Below are 19,875 nucleotides of genomic sequence, written 5' to 3' on the forward strand. Positions count from 1 at the left end.
TTTGTTTGGAGTACAATAATCAGGAAATTTACATTTGGTTTAAAAGGCATCATTTTCCTCCCCCAAAACATTGTGTTTCAAACTCAGGTTTGAAAACTTAAGTATGAAAATCCAGCTGTCACCTATCTACTTTTAACAACTTCCTTTTGCACTGCGCTACTTTGATTTTGCTATGGCTGCAATCCCGTACACCTTACCTGAGACTAAAGTCCATTTAAATTATTTGGTTTCTGAGTAGGTCTCTCAGGCTGCAGTCCTGTGCACTCCTGCTTGGAATCAGCCCCATTGGACACAGTGAAACTTACTTCTGAGCAAACTTGCACAGGCATGTGTTGCATGCCTGATTTCTGCAGGAGAGTTAAGCATTTGTGGAACTGCTGTTGCTATCTGTGGGACTTTAAAGTGTTTGACTGAAGCTGTTCTTCAGGCTTTCTTTATAAATTGTAAGGTTTGCTAAAAGAGGGGTTTTTTTTAGATTGCTTGAGTAATTACAATTAAATTGATAATAATAATAATAATAATAATAATAATAATAATAATAATAATAATAATTTTTTATTTATACCCCGCCCTCCCCAGCCAAGGCCGGGCTCAGAGCGGCTTACAAGCAATAATAAAAACAAGATGAGTGATTACAACTTAAAAACAAAAATAAAATACAACATTAAAATAATGGAACATTAAAATATTAAAATGAAGCCTCATTGCAGGAGAAGGAAAAGAAAAAAGAAAAAGGGGGTGGAGGGAATCAAATTGGCTCCAATCCAAAGGCCAGGTGGAACAACTCTGTCTTACAGGCCCTGCGGAAAGAAATCAGATCCTGCAGGGCCCTGGTCTCATGAGACAGAGCGTTCCACCAAGTTGGGGCCAGTGCTGAAAAGGCCCTGGCTCTGGTTGAAGCCAATCTAACTTCCTTAGGGCCTGGGACCACTAGGGTGTTGTTATTTATGGACCTTGAGGCTCTCCGTGGGGCATACCAGGCGAGGCGGTCCCGTAGGTACGAGGGTCCTAGGCCGTGAAGGGCTTTAAAGGTCAAAAGCAGCACCTTAAATCTGACCCTGTACTCCACCGGGAGCCAGTGCAGCTTGAAAAGCACTGGATGAATATGCTCCCATGGCAGAGACCCCGTGAGGAGCCTCGCTGCAGCATTCTGTACCCGCTGGAGTTTCTGGGACAGCTTCAAGGGCAGCCCCGCGTAGAGCGAATTACAGTAGTCAAGCCTGGAGGTGACTGCATGGATCACTGTGGCCAGGTCGGGGCGGGAAAGGTAAGGGGCCAACTGCTTGATGCGGCGAAGGTGGAAAAATGTCGCCTTGGCTGTTGCTGTGACTTGCGCCTCCATGGAAAGGGAGGCGTCAAGGATTACACCCAAACTCTTAACGGAAGGCAATGGCACTAATTGGGCCCCCGCAAGAGAAGGGAGTTGGTCCCTCATCCCCATGCTATCCCGACCTAGCCATAGGACCTCTGTCTTCGAAGGATTTAGTTTCAACCGGCTCCCACGAAACCATCCAGCCACAGCTTCCAAGCATCTGGTCAGTGTGTCCGGGGCTGAGTCGGTGTGGCTATCCATCAGCAGATAGAGCTGAGTGTCATCAGCATATTGATGACAGCCCAGCCCAAAGCTCCGGATAATCTGGGCAAGGGGGCGCATAAAGATGTTTAAAAGCATTGGGGAGAGAATTGCGCCCTGCGGCACTCCACACACCAAGGAGTGGCGTGACGACATTTCCCTCCCTAGTGCCACCCTCTGTCCCCGACCAGAGATAAAAGAGCACAACCAGTTACGGGCTATGCCCTGTATCCCCATGTCTGCAAGGCGATGGTCCAGAAGATCATGATCGACCATGTCAAAGGCTGCTGACAAATCTAAAAGGATCAGCAGTCCTGACCCGCCTCGATCCAGTTGTCTACGGATATCATCTGTTAGGGCAACCAGAGCCGTCTCCGTCCCAAAACCAGGACGGAAACCGGACTGAAATGGATCTAATGCCGATGTTTCCTCCAGAAACCTACCAAGCTGTTCAGCAACCGCTCTCTCAATTACCTTACCCAGGTATGGAAGATTTGAAACTGGGCGGTAATTGGATAGGTCTAAGGGATCTAATGAAGTTTTCTTTAAGAGTGGACGCACCACTGCTTCCTTCAGTTCCCCTGGGAATGTCCCCGTGTCAAGGGACAAATTGATAATTTCAACCAGGGGGGTCCGCGCAACATCTGGACAATCCCTAATCAGCCAAGACGGGCATGGATCAAGGAGGCAGGTGGTGGGCCTACCAACTTGGAGGAATCTATCCACATCCAATTGATGTCTGTACTAGATAGTGGATTTAACTAGGATGTATCAGGAATGGGTTTTATTCCTTTTTTTTTAGTAAGAAACACACTGGTTTATTATTATTATTATTATTATTATTATTATTATTATTATTATTATCACTGTTCAGAGCCAGGATTGTTACAACCCAGTGTCAAAGTCTGGAGAAAGTTCCATGCTGTAGCAAAAAGTTACTTTCATGAAAATGGGAAAACTTTGATGAACCTATTTATAATTCTGCTTAGTAAACTGCAGGCAAGGTGTAAAAACTGTGAGAAGTTTGAGCAACTGATAGGGGAAAATCTGCGTTTTACCAGCTCTGCTATTGCTGTGCCTGTCTTCACCTGGCCAGAAGGCACTGTCTCCCTGTCACTATAAGCGGAAAAAGGGATCCTCAATTTATTTTGTTTTGGTAACAGGTTGTAGAGGCCTCACACTTTTTGAAAAACAAAAACAAACAATCAAAAAGCCGAAGCCCTTAAGAAATGGCAATAGAAGCTACACAGGAATATCATTTTTAGTACACAAATAGTGTGAGGCCTATATCTATCAATCTATGCTGCCATCCTATGGAAATATGGTGAACTGCTATAACCGGCAAGACTGGATAGCATGATTCATGATTCATGATTCATGCTAAACAGAGACAAGTATGATTAGTTACAAATGCAGCCCTATAAATGCTTGGCAGCAAACATCACTGAGCTCAAGCAGGCGTACTTCTAAGTTAGCCCTGATTGCAGAAGAGCTGTGTGCCCCTTCCAGTCTATCTGCCTATCTGCTCCTGCCCCCAAGAGAATTCCAAATGCCTATTTTTGACTAGTCCAGCCGCCTAAGGCCTGCCAAAGCCCATCAGAAATTCAAATAAAGATGGGAGCAATGTCTACATCACTATGTTTGTATTGCTTTTCTCCTTGGATTAAGAAACACACGATAGAGTCTCTCTGCAGCATTGTAGCCAGTTAGCTGTTCTGCAGCCATGACCAATCACAGGATTTTGTTTTTATTTTGAGGGGTGCAAAATAAACGCACATACATTCACACACACATAAATAGCATCAGTGAACATGCCTACTCTTTCTGGTACATATTTATTTGTTTCATACAATTTATATACTGCTTCACTGTTAGAAACCAAACACTCAGAGCTTCAACATCAAGAACAAGGGAAACTCCAAGTGCATTTCAGTAATCCAATCTCTAAGTCCCCAATATATGACATAAACTTGATGGCCTCCCCAAAGGGGCTGGCCATTGAATGGGAGATAGCATCTTTACTCATCCAGCTCCTAGCTGATGATACACAGGCTGCGCTTACAAAATATTGATATGGTTCCTGGATTAATTTTTTTGGGACAGCTCCTTATTATAATCCATTTCTATCTCATCTAGATTTCTATTTTCATTCAAAATGATGCAAACTATTTGGGGATGAGTATTTTAGAAAGGAACCTGAGAAAAGGGTGTCTGGCGTTGGATGAAACTGTGGCAATTGGCTGTAGGTGGTTTTCAGATGAAACCATCGCTAATTCAACAAGAAGAATGGCAATTTCACCAGCTTGTTCAAGTGCAATATGCTCTGCTGGCAGAACATCATAGATATTACTTGGCATGATTCTGTTATTAGAAATACAAAATTATAAAGCATTTCCCAAAATCTCGGAAAGTATTTCATGTGCATCATCTTAGCAATCATTACAGCACCTTGTAGAATGGTCCTGCAATGTCTCCCAACATTATACTTACAGCCTGAGATTGAGAGATTGGTAAATGGAGTAGTCCCAAACCCCAACAAACCACCTTGAAGGTGTTGTAGCAATCAGACCCTGTATCAGGATGTTAATAATGTTTGATGCTTTGTTATGTTTTATATATTCTGTAAGCCACCCGGAGTGGCTGGGGAAACCCAGCCAGATGGACAGGGTATAAATAATAAAATTACTATTATCATCATCATATTATTGGGGCTGTCTCAGGATCTAGTGCAGGGGTCAGCAACCTTTTTCAGCCGTGGGGGGCCGGACTATATTTTTTTTTTTTTGGGGGGGGAATAAACGAATTCCTATACCCCACAAATAACCCAAAGATGCATTTTAAATGAAAGCACACATTCTACTCATGTGAAAACACGCTGATTCCAGTACTGTCCGCGGGTCGGATTGAGAAGGCGATTGGGCCGCATCCGGCCCATGGGCCTGGTTGCCTACCCCTGATCTAGTGGATCCTAGGCAGTTTCAGCCCCTCACCACCCCTGGAGTGCCCTACCTAGGGAATTTCTTTGGGCTAAAGCCTGTGGGAATTCTTCTAGTGCCACTTCTGCCCACCTGCATGTTTGGCAGATGGGGCAGGGGACTCCACGTTGGAAGTATGATTCTGGTCTCGCTCTGTGGGTGAAGGCCAGTTTCACTCTCTCCTCCCTCTGCAGTTCAGTTAATCTTATTCACTACCTTTCGTCTCCCTTGAGTTTCTGCAGATATGCCCTCCTCATACCTTGATTGAATGAAATCTCTATTTGAATGACACCTGTAAACCCAGCACCATATTGCTTATTGTCGCCTTAAAACTCTTGCTTTTATTCACCATTGCTACTGTCGATTTAGAATTATAACTCAGAAGGAGAATCGATGTGCACATTTAGCAAATCAGCTGGCCAATTTTCAATCATTTTTAAAAACATGGATGGAAGAAAGTTTAAGTAAACTTATCCAAGTAGTAGTTTTCCCATCTGCGCACTTTGTTTACTGCTATCTTCCACTTGTTTGGGCTCATCTTCTCGATTCCCTTCCCAAGCAGATCACTGAAGAGGATGCATTGGTATGAATAGGTCTTCTCCAAAGTCGTCAGGGAGAACTCCTTTCTGTTATTGATAATAAACCATTTCAAAGAGGACCAGGCTGCATCCATAGGGTGGAGGTGGTTGTAGGGGAAAGGGACTGAGAGAAGTTCATGGCCTGTGGCCTTGGCGACCTCAGGACAGCACTTGATGCTTGAGAAAAAAGGAAGAGGTGTAAACTGCGGTTCGCTTATCTCCACCTCCTGAGTGGACTCATCAATTTTTACTCTCGGCTGTCTTTTTTCTTTGACCACAATGGCACACTTCCCATAGGCTATCGACAGGAAGTCACAGAGTTCCTGAAAGACATCTTCTGGCTTGTCTAGGGGCAAGTCATCCCTTAGAAACACTCTGTATCTCCATGGTACCCACCCTTGACTGTTGCCGGCATGTACGACTGTCCATACAGGCCAATTTAGGTCATCTTCATGAGGAACCTTTTCCCCTGTTATTAGACTTTCTGAAAGATCAGTTTCTCCTAAAAAGATGGTGTTGTAGCCTGTAAGTTGCAGCGCTCTTAGGGTTTTCAAATATTGCAGGCATTGTTTCCTTGTGCTAGCATCGAGAGAAGTCCGGTGGATGATGTGCTTTAAAAGCGGGTTTACAATGCGAAACATCTTGTACCTTCAGGTGAAATTGAAGTGCACACAAAGTTCTGATGGTGTCCAGGACAATGATGATCTCACAATGGATTTCATTGCATGTGTTATTCAATAGCATCCTAAAAAAACACAGCCTGAGTGATGCATTCACATTTTAGCTGGGTAAACCATGGAGAAAAACAATTGTCATGCAATTGTTAAAAAAAATAACGAATTGTTTTTATTAACAGTGAACACAATGTTTATCGCATAACTAAAGAGCTGCTTCTTTCGTTTTCAAAATTAACCACTGCTGGTTTGACCAGCCACTGCTGTTTCCTTCAATATCTGCCATTGTCTCTTGTCAAAAAAAGATGGTCAAGGGGAAAAGGCACTAAGAAGAATTTGCAGAAAACATCATCAATCACCCACCCACCACACCACTAAATGAGGAATTTTGTGCAGAAATTTTAAAAAGCATCACCATTGGGGCAGTTTCGCTCAACACTTCTGGTTTTTCTACAGTAGGGGGAAAAGGGAGGATAATGAGGGAAATAAACTGGAATACAGTGGTACCTCTGGTTATGTACTTAATTTGTTCCGGAGGTCCGTTCTTAACCTGAAACTGTTCTTAACCTGAAGCACCACTTTAGCTAATGGGGCCTCCCACTGCTGCCGTGCTGCCAGAGCACGATTTCTGTTCTCATCCTGAAGCAAAGTTCTTAACCCGAGGTAATACAGTGGTGCCCCGCAAGACGAAATTAATTCGTTCTACAAGTTTTGTCGTCTAACGAATTTTTCGTCTTGCGAATCACGAAATCCCATAGGAATGCATTGAAAATCAATTAATGCGTTCCTATGGTCAAAAAGGGACGCGGGTGGCGCTGTGGGCTAAAGCCTCAACGCCTAGGGCTTGCCGATCGAAAGGTCGGCAGTTCGAATCCCCGCGGCGGGGTGCGCTCCCGCTGCTCGGTCCCAGCGCCTGCCAACCTAGCAGTTCGAAAGCACCCCCGGGGGCAAGTAGATAAATAGGTACCGCTTACCAGCGGGAAGGTAAACGGCGTTCCGTGTGTGGCTCTGGCTCGCCAGATGCAGCTTTGTCACACTGGCCACGTGACCCGGAAGTGTCCCCGGACAGCGCTGGCCCCCGGCCAATAGATGTGAGATGGGCGCACAAACCCCACAGTCTGTCAAGACTGGCCCGTTCGGGCAGGGGTACCTTTACCTTTACCTATGGTCAAAAAAAGTCCAAACAAAGCCAAATTTGGTACAACAGTTTATTAACTGCTCTTTAAAGCCACACATACTGTAAAGAGCAGTTCAAAAATTGAAGGGAAAATAAATTAACTTTATAAACAAAACATGTCTTTGTTTTTAGACAAAGGAAACAAAGTCGCGAGACGTTTTCGTCTTGCGAAGCAAGCCCATAGGTGAAATTCGTCTTGCGAGGCAAATTGAAAACGGAAAAACCTTTCGTCTAGCGAGTTTTTTGTCTTGCGAGGCATTCGTCTTGCGAGGTACCACTGTATTTCTGGGTTAGTGGAGTCTGTAACCTGAAGTGTATGTAACCCGAGGTACCACTGTAACAACCTAAAAACAAATATGTCACACGGATCCTTGGAAACAACAGCAATGAAATGAACAGCAGCGAAAGCACTACAGATTGCATAGATCAGTGCTACTCAAAGTTGTGTTCCATGGACCTGTGCCAGTTCACATGAGCCATCAGTTGCGGGTCCGTGGCGACTCCACCACAGCCCAGTGTGGGATGCTACAGGGGCTGAATGTGATACCAGTATCTGGCACACTGGGAAAAACAATTGTTGGTCCACTATGTCAGATAGTTTGAGAATCTTTCATCTCTGTTTGGATCTTCAGAAACTGAAGGTCCTGATTTGATTTACTTAGCTCTGCCCCATTTGTTTGGCTAGCTGGCTGGCTCATTCCTAGCCAAGTTATGTGAGACTTATTACTGAAGTGACTGTATACCTTCCCACAGTAGAAAATGTTTATCAAAATATGGAGCATTCCATAAGCCTGGAAATTAAAAAATGCTGCCTGCTATAGGCAACCAAGCCTAAGTGTGAGTTGTGCATTTGCTGTTCACTGATCCGTATTGGAAAAGTACCGGGATCAGAGTAATATGAACAATTAAAGTTAAAACAGGTAATGTGAGAGATCAACCCCTTTAATCATTTTTCCCCCAGCTGAGACATGGATAGATTATTCCAACATTATGGGATTATTTTATGAATGTGATGTGATTGTAAGATTCAGGTGGCACAGGGGCTGAAATTTGCTTCCCATGGCCTCACTGAGACTGGTCTATGTGGAAACACTAATTGGATCACAAAACAGACCTTTGCACATATTAAAAATGTGCATGGGTTGTATGTGTTTAGGCTTTCTCTGTACAGATGCCATCTGCTGCCAGTTGCCTGTACAAAGACTATATTTGTCCACAGAGCCAATCTGGGCGAAGGTTAGGGGTGAGGCAGAGGGCACAGCCCTGCTCCCCTCTCTACAGTCAGCCTACTCACACATCCCACACACCCCGAATGTGTGTAAATGGCTATTGTCACAGACGATGCCTCCTGTGACATTTAGCAATCTTGTTAATGTATTGACGTAGTGATGCTGGTACTGATCTTAATAAGACCAATGAAGATACTTGGGTGGCAGAAAGGATTTGCAATGTTTCGTTTGTTTATTTTTTTTGAAAAGGATATGGATTAATAGAGTATTGAAGAGGTGGAAACTGGGAGATACTAGAGTTATGAGTTTTTGGGTGCCAGATCACTATAATCTCTGGACTCAACAAGTGTTACAATTTAATTAAGGCTTGGGGTGCTAAATTGTGTGCCTCATATTTCTAATCCCTGGAAGACTTAAAAGATAATTAAGATAGACTAGTTTTCCCTGAAGTGATAGCCTGAGTGATGGGCCATTAAGACAATAAAGGATCAAAGAACATGGTATGAGATGATAACTGGGAGGAGCCTCTCTCACTCACTGGATAAAGCCAGAGCATAGGGTAGAGAGTTAGGAGTTAGGAGTAATGTGACCTAGAAGTAAAGTGGGAAGTAGGAGACTCAGAGCAACATTTGAGACGATTGTTCTGTTTGAATCCAAGGCTGCGGTTACGGGACACGCAAGACCCTTTTTGGCTGTTGGTGCTGTGTAGCCCTCCATCATAGGCTCAGAGTGTATATATGTGTAAATAAACCATAAATATACCACAGCATGGGTTGGCAAACTAAGGCCCGTTAGCTGGATCAGGCCCAATTGCCTTCTGGATTTGGCCCATGGATCACTGCTTGGATTGCCAGCATGAGCGTTCTTTCCCTCTCCTTCCCTCTCACACAGTGGTGGTGGCTCCTCCCTCCCTCCTTCCTGGCTTCTCCCTGCCCTGCCTAGAGGAGGAAGGGGGTGGGCTTTGTTGGTGCCAGCAGCAGCAGCCGCCATTTTAAGCAGCCCCTCTCCAGAGCCCTTTGGTGCGCCGCTCATCGTCCCTCTGCCGCCACCAGCCCCTGCTGCTCGCAAGACACAGGTAAGCAGCCACCGGGGCTTGTGGTGCTCTTGCATCATTCCCCCCCCCCAAATATAGTCCGCCCCCCCCACAAGGTCTGAGGGACTGACCCCCTGCTGGAAAAGTTTGCTGACCCCTGTACCACAGTCTCTGATGTGCCAAAAGAAAACATGAACCCTTGGATAAGCCCCTGGAACCTGTGCTGCTCAGAGATTGGGGTGGCATAAAAACACTATGTTCCAAAGGAGGAGGAATTGATTTAGTAATTTGTCTTCTAGGCATTTGATTGCTCCAGAGATCTCTGTTTTAGATAAGGAACTTACTTCCCACACCTACATAAATACAATGCTTTTGAGTAAGTATAAATTATCACAGCGTTTTAAGGCAGATTAGTGTGTACATGTCTACTCGATAGTAAGTCCCGCTGAGTTCTGGCCCTGCCTGGAGATGCTAGGAAATTAACTAGGGACCTTCTGTATGCAAAGCAGATGCTCTGCCGCTGAGTTATCCCCACCATCATACTCCAAATACTCTAGTTGTGTAGAGTGTAAAAGTGAGATGCTGGGAGTGGTGGCAGGGATTAGGTGAACTGGATGTACACCTGGCCCTCTTCAAAACAACTAGGTGGATGATGTGCTCTTAGATCCCACACGACTCCCACAAATAAGTATAAACCACAACTACATACCAAAGCGTTTAGGTCAAAGTAGATATTTTATGTGTAGCCTGCCTTTGACTACTAGAAAAAGGCTGTGATTTGAATGAAATAATATGAAGGAGATGGTGGTCATATCAAAATTAGTATAAAGGCTTTCCCCAGAAGTACTAACGGAAATCATTGTCATTCAATTGACATAGCAAGCACTTCATGATATTTTCCACTGCTTTGATCATGAGAAGGTGAAGGTGTTATTACCCTTTTTCCCCTTGAAAAGCATATAGAGCTGAAAGACAAAGTTGGAAGTGTGAGGCTCTTTCCCACTTCCCTCTTCAGCTCCAAGTGTTTTTTCAAGGCCCAGATTAATTCTACAAGCTCTTACTTTTACCTGATCCCTCAGAAAAACAAAGGGCGTGCATGCACACGTTCGCTCTTTTTGTCTCTTGTGGGGAGAGGGGTTTCATCCAGAGGAAGGGTGACAGAAGTGAGCAGAGTGGCAGAGCTCACGGCGCTTGCTCTAAAATCCAAATGTGTCTGAAAAGTTTGGTCAAGTACCACTTTACTCACCTCCTGACTTCATATCACAGATGTTAATTCCCTCCTCTGCCTTGCCCCCAGCAGTCAATAATAGGAACTGGGAACAGGAGACTAGTCCGTGTTCTGGGTAGAGTTTAGGGCTTGTCCACACTTCCACTTGTGCTGTGCTTCTAAGCAGTTTTCCGTTTACCCTGCCACTTTCCCCAGGAAAACCTGCTCTTTACTGCTGAACTAAAGCAAACATCAATCTGCAGAAAGCCCAGCTGCTGTCTGGTCCAATTCAGCAGTAAAGAGCGGGTTTTCCCAGTGGAATTCACCAGGACAAGAGGAAGTGTGGACCGGCCCTTGGTTCTGCTCTCAAATTAACATGGGCCTTAGTTTAATCTGATTCTAGGCATTGCTGCGTTCTGTGAGAAGGGAGACCTCATGCTAGGGCAAGCTTTTTTATTTTTTATTTTTTACACATTATCCACATTATACATTAAAAAAATAAATAATCCACGGATCTTAATGCCAAGGGCAAAAGATGAAGGGTGCCCACAGGCCACAGCTAGAAGAACAAATGCCTTCACAATGGCATGATGAATAGTGTGAGGAAATATGGTTTTCTTCTTCTGTGAGAGACATGCCAAAAAGGAATATAAAAGGAGCCGTACAAGTCTGAGCTTGACTTCCCGTGCCTCATCTGAAGGTTCATGGCCTGAGCAGGAAAGCTGTTGTGTCACTCAGGAACAGACATGTCCACTGTGAGCAAGAAGCTTGTATAAGAAGAGGCTCAATTAGTCCCACGCTTCAGTGAGTAACAGAATCACCAGTGGTTAAGAAGAAGCTATCGTGCTGCATATGAGGTCCACTTTCATACGATCTTCACCACCGATTTTGCACTTGGAAGCTCAGTTGCTATTGTACAGCTGTTAGTCTTTTGGCACTGCCCAGGAAGGCTGGGCTCAGGTTTGACCTTTTGAGCAACCGCCGCTGGCAGTGTGGTTTTGCAGGAAGGTCTTTTCACATTTCCCTGAAAGTTCTCGCGGTACAAATAGTCCATGTAATTTTCCCGCGGCCTGTGTACAATATTGCTGAGCATCATAGAAAACAGGAGGAAGCCAAAAAACCCAACAACAATCAGGATGAACAGAGAAGCAGCAATCTCCTCCTGTTCTTGAACATATGGGTTTGTGTAGTTACAGCACCCTCTTTTGTTCCTTTCTGTGATATAGGTATAAACCAACTTCTTCATCACATACCTTACTTCAGTTGGGTCGATATTCATTTTATTATCCAACTCAGGCTGCAAAAGGAGAGGGGGGGGGGAAAGAACATTCAGTCTCATGGCTGACATTAGAACTCTTCTCGATTGCATCAAACAAGCGCAGCAACTATTCACAGACCATTCTTTCTCAAAGACTTCCTTAATGAGCTGAACTGCAGATACAGCTTTATTTCTGTGGCAACTATAATGAAAATAACATGGATCCCATTCACTTGTCAAACTGCTGCCGCCAGCTGAAAACCATTAGATTACTTCAGTTTGCCTCTGTCCTTTTGTGTCCAGTATCTAACACAGTAATAGATTTATGATAATTATTTGTCTGTGCCCTATGACATCAGAAAGAAAATAAAGCAGAAAATCAATCCGATGCGGTATCTTTGATTCATAAGCAGAAATTCCGCTATTTTCTACTATGCCAGTGTTCCATATTGAAATGTGGTTGAATGAGCTGCTTCCTTCTTTATCCCTTAGCACCCACCCTCACCTTCTCTCGCTATTTTTTAATAAAGAATTTTTCCTAACAACCCAAGGTATATTTATTTCTCATCGCCACCTGCTTTTCAGATACAAGGAATATCCCAATCCTCTACTCATCCTTTTATCTAACACCATCAAAATTAATTATGTCATATCCCCATTTGTGCTAAGTGTGGATCCATATGCACTGATAACTCAGAACCAACATGCAGGTTTTCAAACTACTTTATATTATATATAAAATAATACACAGATTTAGCATGGAAACAATATACAGTTCCCATAAAATATATTATTATTATTATTAAATTAGACTTACAGTAATATCAGCCATGAGTTCCCTTTGGATGACAGCAAGAGCCGTCAAACTCAAGACAAATTGCAGCTCCAGCTAGGCTTCTTCCACTGAGCCATATTAACCTATTCCATATATTCAATGCCTTCCCTTCCGGTCTGTAGCAGCTGCTTTATATCATCTGTTCTCCTCAATCCCTTTTGGATCTGGCTTTTGACTGTGGACAGCAAGGCATTTCCTTCCATGCACCTTTTTTAATTCTTTTTTTGTGTGGAGTCCTAAGGTGAGCTATCATTGGCCATGTGAAGCTACAGGAACATCCTGGATGATTCAGGCCTGCTATTCCTGGCAAGTCACCTTCCTCCTCCTCCTTTTGCATTATTATGCTTTAATGGCACTGTTTACTCAACCACAAGGCTTGTGACTGGTCCACCTGGAATCCCAGCACCCATTAATACTCAAATGGTCACTGTGAGCCATGTGTCGAAGGAGTGAGATTTCCATTTTAGGGATATTTCACAGTAACAGTCATAGAATTGCAACAGCAGCAGCGGTGCCTGGTGCATGAACATCGGGAGTGGCAGGCAAGGAGGCTGACAGGAGGAGGAGTCAGAGCCAGTCTCAGGTGGAACTAATTCTAGTTTTGCATCCGTCCCTGTCCCTGCTAAGGAAGAGGAAGCCGCTGCCCTGGACTGGCTGTAAGTATGACGAGAGGCAAGTGGAGGCAGGCAGAGTCTGGTTGGGCAGTACCTCATTTGCCCTAAAGGACTAGCTACCATGGAATGGCAGATATTTTACTTATTTATTTCTTTAAATTTATACACCGCTTGATTATAAAAAAAGTTCTCAAAGTGGTTTACAGAGAGAACAAGATAACATGACTTGTTTAAAAATTTAGAAACAACCCTTTAAAACATTCAAAAACAACAATAACAGCAGTGATGAACTAAAAACAAATTAAAAGGCACAGCAACATTCTACATGGATAGCTCAGTTGGTTGGAGTGTGGTGCTGAGAATGCCAAGGTTGCAGGTTCGATCCCCATAAGGGGCAGCTGCACAGTCCTCCTGCACTGCAGGGGGTTGGACTAGATGATCCTTTGAGTCCCTTCCCACTCTATGTCTGGGTAGGCTGGGCATACCCAATATGGGCAATACTGTATACATTTCCCCCGTAGCTGTAATAAGCTGTAGCAAGAATAAACCCCTCATTCTGTCAAGAGAATATAAAACTAGAAGCTGCCTCACTCCAGACCTTCTCCTGCCATAAATCTTCTGCTCATCCATGGCATTGCACTAGCGGTAGTGAAGACTTGCCACAATGGTGTAGACTTGCTGGGGAAGGTGGAAGAGAGATATAGACCTGGAGAAGAGAGAGTTGGAAGATTTGGAGGGCAGGACACAGTGAGTTCATCAGAGATTGCCGAGTTGGTGGTTAGAAAGGAGGGTAGAATGGGGCTGGGGGTTAGGACTGTGGAAGGAGAAGTGGGGTTTGGGGTTAGAACGGGGAAGGGGTGGGGTTGGGGCCAGGATGATGTAAGGAAGTGAGAGAGAGAGAACAGAGTGAATACGTGCAGAAGGCATTTCTCACACAATCCATTGATTCGTGTACATTGTTATGTACAAAGATACTGCACAAATTTGTCAGCCCAAAAGCCGGGTCCAGGCATTTAGTTGCAGAATAAATAAAAGAACATTGAAAAGCATAGCATCTCAAATGAGATACTATTTTAGTAAAAAATAGTATCCACGTCTTACTATTTTAGTAACACTTACCTAGACTTAGATGAACTATTGTAAGGATGGAGATAATTGCCTTATCTTTTGTCAGGAATCAATTATGTATTGTGGTGCAAATCCTCTCAATGCTTCCTTTTGCTGAAAAGTAGAATACAGTTTGTGAAAATCAGGAATGCCCTCAAGGTGCCACAAACAGCAACAGGATTTTAATTCTTGTTCTGTCAAAACGACCCCAATCCCATTCAGCATAATTAAGACGGAGGAGCCACAATTCCTTCTCCAAGCTGCCTTATCATGTGGAGATCTTGAATATTACACCAGCGTAACAAGAGTGGTGCCAATCCCACATGCTTCTCACAATATTCCTGAGCTTTTTAGACAGATTGGTAGGCTACACAGACTCTGTGCTAACTAAAGCTAGATTCTCTGGCGAGACATCAAAATTGAATTCACCATCATTACAATAACCAGGAAGTCTGTTGTGCTGGTGGAAAGAGGGGGAATGGAACTGAATTTTCTGCATAGAGCTTGTAAGAGCATGTTTTAGTTGCAAATAATTGCTTACAGCCACACAGGCATAATTATATTTCAGTTACCTAGAGCTGAGCAAGAAGTGTTGTTTCCCCACCACTACCCTCCAACTTACCTTCTTCTGCCCTGACTTTGAAGCATTATCTTGAAGCCATGTCAATATAAGCAAAAGAGCAAGGAGAAATGCTTCCTTCCCTCACTCTGAGCTCTTCTATATAGGAAGGAACAGCAGCACCGCCTGCTGTGGGACGTGTGAACACTTGGTGCCCCTCAGGTGGAAACTTGGTCCTTTGGATTCCAACTCAGAATCAGCGAAATGTTCCACAGCTTGTGACCGTGGGAGGCAAGGGGATGAATTTGGGTGTGAGGCATTTTAGCCCTTCTCAAGGAACACACGAACTGCCTTAGAGCAAGACAGACCATTGGTCCATCTAACTCAGTAGACTGGTGGACAATGGCTCTCCAGTTTTTCTGACAGAGTCTTTCCCAGCCCTACCTGCAGATGCTGGGGGTTGAACCTGGAACCTTCCTCAAGCAGGACATGTGCTCTGCCGCTGAGCTACAGGGTCCTCTTCTACAATTCACTCTTTGGTTTTTTTTTAGCCTGCACAGTAAAATTATAGCAGGTGATGGCGAGGCGATACAATCTGTTATAAAAACTGGAGAGCTATTTGTTTTTGTTTTTTTAAAAATAATAATATATGTACACTGCTTTCAAACATTAAAAAAAATCTTCTCAGAGTGGTTCACACTATATAGAACAACCAGCAAAAGACCAACATAAATCCAGCATAATAATGTTGAGCAAGTCATGTTGATTACTAGTGGACCAGCACCTAGTCTGGGCTTGTCAGCTCCTTTTAAGTTGTGTTCACCTTTGAAGCATACAATGCATCTTCAGAGAGCTTCCATTGCCAGGAACCCCTAACAAACTACAATGCCCAGAATTCTTTGAAAGGAGAAAATGTGTTTTGAATGTGCACAGCCTTGTATTCCCTTTAGAAGACTCCACCCTGGTATTGTTTACTGCTTGTTTACAGCAGCTCATTGGGCTGCACACTTAAATGGCTTAGCAGCTCTCCACATACGCAGTGCATAATAATAATGATAATGATAATATTATAATAATAATTTATTTATACCCCATCCATTTGGCTGGGTTTCCCCAGCCACTCTGAGTGGCTCACAATCGTATTAAAAACACGACAAAACATCAAACCTTAAAAACTTCCCTAAACAGGCATGCAAGGGGGTGGGAGAAAGTCAAGAGTTAGGCTGTAGCATGCAAAACTGCAGAGGAGGAAAAGAAAGTTTGGGGGAATAGAAGGAAAGAGAGGATACACCAGCCATGTGTGAGGGAAGGAAGAGAAATAAATAAGGTACTGTATCTACATGGGTTTTTGTTTGTTTGTTTGTAAGTTGCTTTGGGTTGCCTTGGGCAAGATAAAGCAATTTACACATTTAATACATTAATTTTTTTTAAAAAAGAATTGAATGAAGAGAAGGAGGTAGAAGGAATGAATGGGCTGAGGGAAAGAAATGGAGAATCCCACCATGCTGGGCCTGCTGGGCCTCCTGACCCCTCTGCTTCTCTCCCTCTCCCTCCCTCCACAGTGGATGCTGGCCCATTAGAGTGAATGGGGGCACTGCCACACCAATCTGAGACTACCCTTAGCCATCTCCCACCTGCTGATCTTCTTACTTATGACCAGTCAAGGGGCTCCTCTGCCTGTCAACGTCCTCCTCCGTAGCCTCAGCGTTGTGCTTGTAGAACTCAGCAGGGGGAAGCAGGGCAATAAAACTAGAACCAGTTGGCTCTGCCTGTTATTGGCTTTGGTTCCTCCTCCTGTCAATTTCCCTGCCTCCCGACCTACCAGTCCTAATGGGCACCAGCCACCACTGTGCTCACGCTTGTCCAACTTTCTTATCACTTAAGGAGCTTGGTGTGGGGGGTGGGGAGGCTAGAGAGAATTTTCATGGAAATTAGAAAGTGGGGAAAATTTTATAAGTTGCTATTAGCAGTCAATTGGGAATAGAGAGGAAGGACACTGGGGAAGGAAGCTGTTGTAGGGTTGCCATATTTTGAAGAGCAAAAAGCAGGACACATTTGCCGGCTTTTATTTTTAACTATGGATCACTATGACGACTCTCATTTTACATACCCATGAAAAAGAGGGCATGTCCTGGAAAAAGAGGGCAGGAAAAAGTGAATATAAAAGAAACAGGGGATGAATAAAAGCAATTGGCAGTTTGGAGCTGGGAATAGGGTAGATGTTTCTTATCCTGGAGTTCCAAAAAAAATGGAGATTTTTTTATTCCCTGCCCCATATGCCTGCCAATATTTATTTTACTCATGTCCTGTTTCCTTTCACACTTAATAAACATTAATGTGTGATTAATACAAAATTTGATAAATGCGCTTACTAGGGTGTAAGCTCCACTGCAGGCGGTGGTACTTACTTCTGAGTAAATGAAGATTGCACTGTTAAGAGTAAAATACCATCTATTGCTGTAGTGAAGAATTAATTCTTGGTACAGCACACATACAGAGCCCTGTTTTGACTTGAATTTGTAATCCCTGGGGCTTTTCTTATCATAGCATCAGCTCAAATTGAGTAGCGAACAATACCAGAAAATAAATACTTTTCCTTTGAAACCAACAAGTCTTAAGAATAAAGGAAACGAGTGAAGTAACATTTACACAGAACCAATAGAAACTCCAGTGATATGTGCTGCAGTGATTTCCAGCATGTTGTGGTGAAGTGATCAACAACTCACATGTTGGTGGAATTATATTTAGTGATGGTGGTTTATTGAGACTATGTCTCTAAACAAAATCTGTATTTCACAAAACTGGAGGTATTGCCTCCTAGATTTGGAGAAATAGTTGTGCATTATGAATTTTCACCAAAATGATCAGAGGATGGGAGAAAAGTACCACTGAATATCAATCTTAAACATACCGTATTAAACAATATGTTTAATATTAAACAATATGTTTAATATTAAACAATATGTTTAATATTGTTGTGAGGGGTGTATTTTTTGTATCTGAACACTTACTGTTTTACCTTATAGTAACTAAGTGCAAGCCACACTAAATAGCCACCCAGAATAACTATCTGATCAGGTCTCTGCTTTAATTAGATAAAAGTTAATTACTAAATCCCATCAGGCCTATTCCCAACCATTACTGCATGACTCAAGATACTGGGTGAGCTCATACATGAATGCTTATAACTTATCCCATTTTTTTTATCCTACTTCTCTAAATGTGGAAACAAAGCAGCTAGAAAAACAAAAACAAACAAATGAGGGTATGGTTTTTTTTAAAGAAAATAACATTTAGAAAATAGCAACAGCAATCTATAATAATTAGCAGCAATATAAAGAGCAAAAAGGCAATCAAAAATGATTATCTCTGCAATGTATGCTATTGTAAACTTCTGCTATAACAAATAAATTTTTAAAAATTGCCTAAGGGTATGTGAACAGAGAGGTCAATAAATAATTATAATAATAATATTTAGTTAGTTAGTTAGTTAGTTATATGCTGCCCATCTGACAGCACTGCCACAGAAGAAAATCTCAGGGTTTCTACAGGTAACAGACAGACTTGGAATTAAGCTGTATAGCAGGCTTCCTCAACTTCGGCCCTCCAAATTTTTTTGGCCTACAACTCCCATGATCTCTAGCTAGCAGGACCAGTGGTCAGGGATGCTGGGAATTGTAGTCTCAAAACATCTGGAGGGCCGAGTTTGAGGAAGCCTGCTGTATAGGACTTTAAAAATCAACACCAGCATTTTATAGTGAGCTTGGGAGTGAACAGCTAAAGCATTGCAGATGGTATCAAATCAGTGTAGTGCCCATTTCAGGTATTCATATGTTGCTGTTCCAGGCATAGCCCTTATGGAAAACCTAGCTGCCATCCAACAACATTCTTGAAACTGCATTTTGTACCAATTATGGTTTCCAAAGTGTCTTTAAAGCCTACTGTGTGTGAAGAGCATTGCAGTAATTCAGACTGGAAGTAATTGCTGCACAACTAACTGGCAGGAGGAGGGAGATATCTCCAGGTATGGTGACAGTTGGCCAAGCTGGTAAAACGTGCTCCTGGCCACTTAATAGCAAGGGGCAATACTGAGTCCAAGAGCACCCTCAAGCCACTTGATTCTTCAAGCGGAAGTGAAACTCAGCATAGGACCTGATTGTACACTGTCTCCAAGGTCTACAGAGCCTAACCAAAAGCAGATTTGGTTTGTCTGGATTAAGTGTCGGGTAATTTGCCCATAGCAACTGGTTCCAGACACCTGTTCAGACTTTTCAGCACTTCACCAGGCTCTGTTTATGTAAATGAGAGGTAGAGCTGCATGCTGTTGGCACACTCATAGCATTTCAGTCCCAAAAGTGCATGTGCTGTTTTTCTTATTGCTTCAAGCACAATAGAAGTTCATGCATTCCCCTACTGGAAGTCCTCAAGGTACATGCATATATCCACCTGGGCAGTTTTTCATACCAAGAAGAGCATTTTGTTTGAACACACTTGGATTAAAAAGAAGCATAAAATCACAGTGCTTCATCTTGTGTGAGAACCTGCAATGCGCTTAGTGCATCTCAAGTCTTTTCTGTGAGGAAAACATCACATGTATGTGATGTTTGTTTGTTTCAGTGAGAAAACAGTTTTACCTCTTCTCACTTGTTATGTTTTGTCACAAATTTCAACAGAGAGCCAATACCTGTCAGGAATTTAACTTTGATATACCAGAAACATGAGAAAGTGAGTAAGTGCATATAAATGCATATGTAACTGTTCCTTATAATTTCATCAAATTTAGGATCACTGAGAGGGGGAAAGAAAAAGATAATAAATAAAAGTCATTTCTTTCTCTTCTACCCTCATGAGTATCTTTAAAAGCTGAAGCAAGTGCAAAGTCCACTTAAAACAAGGCATCTAAAGTACTGTAGTACTGTATATAGATTTGATTAATGTACTTACATGTCATGCCTGTCTATCAGATGTGAAGCATTGCCATCCCTGAAGTAAATTTAATGCAAGTCTTAGGATGGCTCTGAGTAGAGAATATAAGAAGAGAGGAGTGACCTCTTTT

At 43.0% G+C, this 19,875-nt stretch overlaps 2 protein-coding genes and 1 long non-coding RNA gene across 4 annotated transcripts in view; 1 reads left to right on the forward strand and 2 right to left on the reverse strand.

Moving 5' to 3' along the window:
* CLIC6 (chloride intracellular channel 6) overlaps positions 1–19,875 on the forward strand; it is a 137,525-nt gene that overhangs the window by 411 nt on the left and 117,239 nt on the right. Inside the window, exon 1 of one of the 2 annotated variants that reach the window (XM_082220506.1) lies at positions 13,050–13,195. The exons of the other annotated variant lie outside the window; for it this stretch is intronic. The gene's annotated coding sequence lies outside the window, so the exon portion shown is untranslated. Of the gene's footprint in view, positions 1–13,049; positions 13,196–19,875 lie in introns of those variants that run through there. 2 annotated transcript variants of the gene reach the window in all.
* On the reverse strand, positions 4,864–5,829 carry LOC309531246 (protein FAM243B). The gene has a single exon (XM_082220619.1). The coding sequence runs from the start codon at positions 5,765–5,767 to the stop codon at positions 5,009–5,011; it is 759 nt and encodes a 252-aa protein (XP_082076745.1). The 5' UTR covers positions 5,768–5,829; the 3' UTR covers positions 4,864–5,008.
* On the reverse strand, positions 10,885–12,681 carry LOC309531193. The gene is made up of 2 exons (XR_014219125.1): positions 12,522–12,681; positions 10,885–11,743 (listed from the first exon to the last, which is right to left on the reverse strand). It is a non-coding gene; the product is annotated as an uncharacterized lncRNA (long non-coding RNA).

The sequence above is a fragment of the Podarcis vaucheri genome (assembly GCF_965113315.1).
Source record: "Podarcis vaucheri genome assembly, chromosome: 4".
In the NCBI taxonomy this organism is placed as follows: domain Eukaryota; kingdom Metazoa; phylum Chordata; class Lepidosauria; order Squamata; family Lacertidae; genus Podarcis; species Podarcis vaucheri.

What these genes read in the sequence shown, in the direction of transcription:
- LOC309531246 (XM_082220619.1), bottom strand. Translation starts at nt 5,767, where the DNA reads ATGTTTCGCATTGTAAACCCGCTTTTAAAGCACATCATCCACCGGACT.